Source organism: Carlito syrichta, unplaced genomic scaffold, assembly GCF_000164805.1.
Source record: "Carlito syrichta isolate Samal-C Ts95f unplaced genomic scaffold, Tarsius_syrichta-2.0.1 Scaffold288028, whole genome shotgun sequence".
NCBI lineage: Eukaryota > Metazoa > Chordata > Mammalia > Primates > Tarsiidae > Carlito > Carlito syrichta.
The window spans coordinates 67,466-72,464 of NW_007232124.1; the positions used below are offsets into that span (position 1 = coordinate 67,466).

Below are 4,999 nucleotides of genomic sequence, written 5' to 3' on the forward strand. Positions count from 1 at the left end.
AGGGTGCTCAGCACGTTCACATGGTGGCGTGACCGTCGACTGCTGTCATCTCCAGAGCGTCATGTCTTCCCAAGCTGAGGCCCTGTTCCCTGAAGCCCTGGTTCCCGTCCCCAGCCCCTGGCACCCCCCTTCAGTCTCCTGTCTCTGGATCTGACAACCCAGGGACCTCCTAGGAGCGGGGTCTCTAGGACGCAGCCTTCTGTGTCTGGGTCTCATGGACCGTGACATCCTTGAGGCTCATCCACACGGGGCCTGTGGCAGCCTCTTTCCTTTTGGTGGCTGAGTCGTGTTCCCTACCATGAGGATCTGACCTCCCTCGTGGACACGTGACTCTGGCCACCCTGGGGTCCCGGCCCTCCCACACCTCCTGGCCGTGCTCTCTGCGGGGCCTTTCTGTCCTGGGCCCAGGGCAGCCCCGCGCTGGCCCCCTTCCTCAACGCGTGTCCTTCAGTTGTGCTCTGGTCCCTCATGTGGCGCATCTCCACGGGGAGGAGGTATCTCCTGTGTCGCGGCCCGCAGGGACATGGCCACTGCTCCAAGAGCGAGTGGAGACCCACGCCACAGGGGAATCCCCAGCCCTGTCTTGACTTGCCGTGTGCGTGGAGCTTCTGGGGGTTGCGACCCGGCCCACTCAACAGGTCCCAGCCCGACCCGGCATTGGCGCCACCTGCCTACCTGCCTTGAGCTCTGCCCCAGGACCCAGCAGGGTTCGCCCTCGGGCCTGTTTTCCCATTCTGGGGTGGGGATGATAGCCTCCTGGGTCTGGGTCTGGGAGCAGAATCCAGGGACACATGGTGCCGCGCAGTGAGCCGTGGTCCTGTGGGCTCGGGTGGGTCGCTGCCTCACGCCCTCCCTCTCCAGTTCCAGACATTTCTGGGCAAGGTGGAGGAGACCTTCCAGTGCATCTGTTGCCAAGAGCTGGTGTTCCGGCCCGTCACCACTGTGTGCCAGCACAACGTGTGCAAGGTGAGCTGCGGAAGGCTCCGGAAGGGCGCCCTCCCACGCACACGCCCACCTCCGACACAGTTTGTTTGCTCCCGCTCGCGGCTTTCTCTGACCAGTGTCTGCTCTCTGGAGGCCTGTCACAATAGCCTCCCTGCCTCCCCCATGCTCCAGAATGAAACAGACCCCACCGGGCTGGTCCGCTCCTCCGTCCGCCTGGCCTCACGACCGCTGTCAAGTACACCGGCTCCTGAAGGGTTTGGGGTCTTGTACAGAAGCCTGGGAGCATTGGCACAGCGGGGCCTGTGGAGGCCGTGGAGACCCAGGCCCTGGTCACGTCAGGAAGGCAACGCTTTTGACGGGGCGATGGGCAGAGATGGTCTGGGACAGGGTCTCCTCCCGTGGGCATCCGGCCCCTGCGGGCTGTGAGCAGCGTCCTTGGCCTCACCCCTCCATGCCAGGGCACCCCGAGTCACGACAGGCATAAACGTCCTCAGACACTGCCATGTGCTGTTGGGACAGAGCCACCAGCTGGGCCATGTTGGACAGGGCAGTGGCTTCTCTGCAGTGGTCTCTGGCCGTAGCCAGTCAGGCCTGACTGGTGTGGGAGGGGCTGGCGCCACCCACTCCCCCTTGGTCTCAGCTGTGGGGGGTGTTGCTTCTGGCATGACCCCCTTCTCAGCCGTGGGCCGCTGTGTCTCGCAGCGCCAACCAACCTTCAGGCCAGGAGGGGGTCCCAGCACTGGATGGTGGCTTGGGACAGGCCTTTGGCCTTTCTGCCCTCCCCAGCCCCGTCCGCCTCACCCTGGGGCCGAGGCCCTTCAGCTGTGGGACCACCCCGCCTGCTCACTGGGGACCGGGTACAAGATGTCCCTGCCGCTCCCAGGGCTCTGTGAGGTCCCGGGAAGAGCATGAGGCCATGATGCCTCTGACTCAGTGGCCTGGGTTAGACCCGCCTCTCACTTCCCCGCCCGGTGGCCTTGGGAAGCCACCGAGCCACTGGCTCTGTTGCTGGTGGCGAGAGAATCGGCGATGCCTTCCCGGCCGATTGTCTCAAGGGTCATGGCTCAGCCGCAGCAGGAGGCAGGTGCCCAGTGGGTCAGCACAGGCGAGGCTGGGCTGTAGGCAGGGCTAGAAGGGAGGACGCTGGGACATGGGGGACTCTGCTACTATGTCTGCCTCGGCGTATGGGAGGGAAGAGGCTCGCTGTCACAGGCATGTCCCCACATCTGTCCCTGTGCCTGAGTCCACCTAGGGAGCGCTGCATCCAGAGGTTACGGAAATCCAGCCTTGACCCTCCACCCTGGGTTTTTCTAACCTCATTTAGAAAAAGTTTATTTTATTTATTATTTACTTATTTTTGAGTTGGAATCTTACACCCAGCCAAGGCTGGAGTGCAGAGGCATGCTTACAGCCACCACAGCCTCAACCTGCTGGGCTCAGGCGATCCTTCTGCCTCAGCCTTCCAGGTAGCTGGAACCACAGGTGTGCACCTCCATACCTGGTTAATTTTTTGATTTATTTTTTTATTTCATTTTTTTTTTTTGAGTTGGAGTCTCACTCTGTCACCCAGACTGGCATGCAGTGGCCGCTCCCGGCCACCGCAGCCTCGACCTGCTGGGCTCCGGCGATCCTTCCGCCTCAGCCTTCCGAGTAGCCGGAATTACAGGCATGCGCTACCACGCCTGGCTGATTTTTCGATTTATTGTAGAGATGAGGTCTTGCTGCCCAGGCGGGTCTTGAACCCGTGGGCTCAGGCAATCCACTCACCTCAGCCTCCCAAAGGCGCGGGATTACAGGCTGAGCCACTGAGCCTGGCTAATTTTTTGTTTTATTATAGAGACGAGGCCTCGCCAAGTTGCTCAGGCTGGTCTCGAACCCCTGGGCTCAGGCTGGTCTTGAAACTCTGGGCTCAGGCAGTCCTCTCTCCTCTGCCTCCCAAAGTGCTGGGAGGACAGGCATGAGCCGCCACACCCGGCTAGAAGAAGTTTTTGTTGTGGCAGATGTATGTAACATGAAATCCACCATCTTAGTCGTCTTTAGGTGTGCAGTTCACTGTCATTAAGCACACTTGCGTGGACGTGTCACTATCATCACTGTCATCTCCAGCATTCTCTCTTCTTTCAAAGTGAAACTCTGTCCCCACAAAACACTCACTTCCCTCCCTGTCCCTGGCACCCACCATGTGAATTTCTGTCCCTGTGAATCTGGCAACTCTTGGGACCTTCTGGAGTGGGATCTCACAGGGCGTGTCCAAGTGTCTGGGCTTTACCGAATGTGACATCCTTGAGGTGCCACTACACTGCGGCCTGTGCCGGAGCCTCCTTCCTTTTCGCGGCTGTGTCATGTTCCACAAGTGGACGGGCCATGCCGCGTGGATCCATCCTCCCTCGATGGACACTGAGGCTGTCCCAGCTTTGGGCTATTGTGGTCATGCTACCATCCAGAGCCTGATTGTGACTGGGGACCTAAATCTTAGCTGTGTCTAGAAGAAACAAGTACCTATTGTCTTTGGAGTCAGGACCATGGGTTTGTCTTGAGAGAAGAATTCGGGAGTTTTTAAGAATAGAAAGCAGGCCGGGCTTGGTGGCTCAGCCTGTAATCCCAGCGCTTTGGGAGGCCGAGGCGAGTGGATTGCCTGAACCCGCGGGTTTGAGACCCGCTCGGGAAACTTGGCAAACCTCGTCTCTACAATAAATCAAAAAATTAGCCAGGCGTGGTAGCGCGCACCTGTGGTTCAGCTACTTTGGAAGGCTGAGGCGGAAGGATCGCCGGAGCCCGGCAGGTCGAGGCTGTGGTGGCTGGGAGCGTGGCACTGCACTCCAGAGTGGGTGACAGCGAGACTCCAAGTCAAAAAAAAAGAATAGAAAACAGAAGCCACAGGCCGTGTCCAAAAGGTAACTGTGCTGCGGTGCGGTGGGCCTCTCCAGGAGTGACCTTCCTCTTCCCGCAGTGATGTGACCACACCCTGCACAGGTGTGCTCAGGCCTGTGTGTGGTCCCCTCCCTCCCAGTGTGCTGCCAGCAGGTGGCATCCTCCTGCGTCTGGCTGGGACACTGAGGCCTCCAGTCCTGTGACCCTCCGTGGTCCGCAGTGGCGTTTCTCCCCAGGCGAAGCTTGGCAGGAACCGAGCGTGAACCCGGGAGTCCTAGTCTGACAGCCTCGGGACCTCCTTCCTCCTTTCTGCCTGTCACTGTGTGTGTTATTCGAGCACCTACTGTGCTGGGGCTGTGCTTGGGTTGGGGGCGCCAGCGAGACCCCACATCTCAGGGGGCGTCTGGTCTAGACCACGTGGCACATTAATGAACGGGGCGACTCCAGAAAGTGCTGCCGGGAAGGGAGACAGGTGAGGTGACGCGACTGGCCAGGCTGAGGTGCCCCTGATAGTGCAGGGACGTCAGGGAAGGCGACTCGAGTGGCTTGAGCCAAGCCTGAGCGACCCTCGAGCCAGGCCAGCCAGTCAAGTGGCATGACCTGCCCGTGCAGAGGCCTGGAGGCTGGACGAGCCTAGGGTCGTCGCGGGGCCCGGGGAGGCCAGGCTGGTGGTGGGTGGCAAGCAAGACTGAGAGCAGGTGGGGCCTCTGGCCCTTGGAGGCGGTCCCTGGGGCTCCTGGGTGTGACCCGTCGGCTGGACATGCGTCTCACCCGTCCGCTCTGTCTTGCAGGACTGCCTGGACAGGTCCTTCCGCGCTCAGGTGTTCAGCTGCCCGGCCTGCCGCTGCGACTTGGGCCGGGGCTACGCCATGCAGGTCAACCAGCCACTGCAGGCCGTGCTCAGCCAGCTCTTCCCCGGCTACGGCAATGGCCGGTGATATCCAAGCACTTCCCGGCCGGCACTGTCGCCACGCGAGTTGGAGGGGCCCCGGGGGCCCTGATCTGTTCTTAGTGGGCTTAACTTAAACATGTAGTTTATCCTCCGTTCCCTAAAAAGCTTGTCTTCCTTTATTATTTGTTTTTAATCTATACATTTTCAGGAATTTATGTATTCTGGCTGAAAGTTGGACCTCTGTATTGTGTTTAGTTTTTCAAAAATATAAAGCCTGCAACGTATCAACAA

The 4,999-nt window shown here is 59.9% G+C and overlaps 1 protein-coding gene across 1 annotated transcript in view; it reads left to right on the plus strand.

Moving 5' to 3' along the window:
• The window catches only part of UHRF1 (ubiquitin like with PHD and ring finger domains 1), a 40,893-nt gene extending 36,139 nt beyond the window's left edge, over positions 1-4,754 (plus strand). Inside the window, exons 15-18 of the mRNA XM_021710084.1 lie at positions 409-494; positions 697-766; positions 862-966; positions 4,608-4,754. Coding sequence (XP_021565759.1) covers positions 409-494; positions 697-766; positions 862-966; positions 4,608-4,754 — 408 coding nt within the window. The remainder of the gene's footprint in view (positions 1-408; positions 495-696; positions 767-861; positions 967-4,607) is intronic.
• Positions 4,755-4,999: the final 245 nt, after the last annotated feature.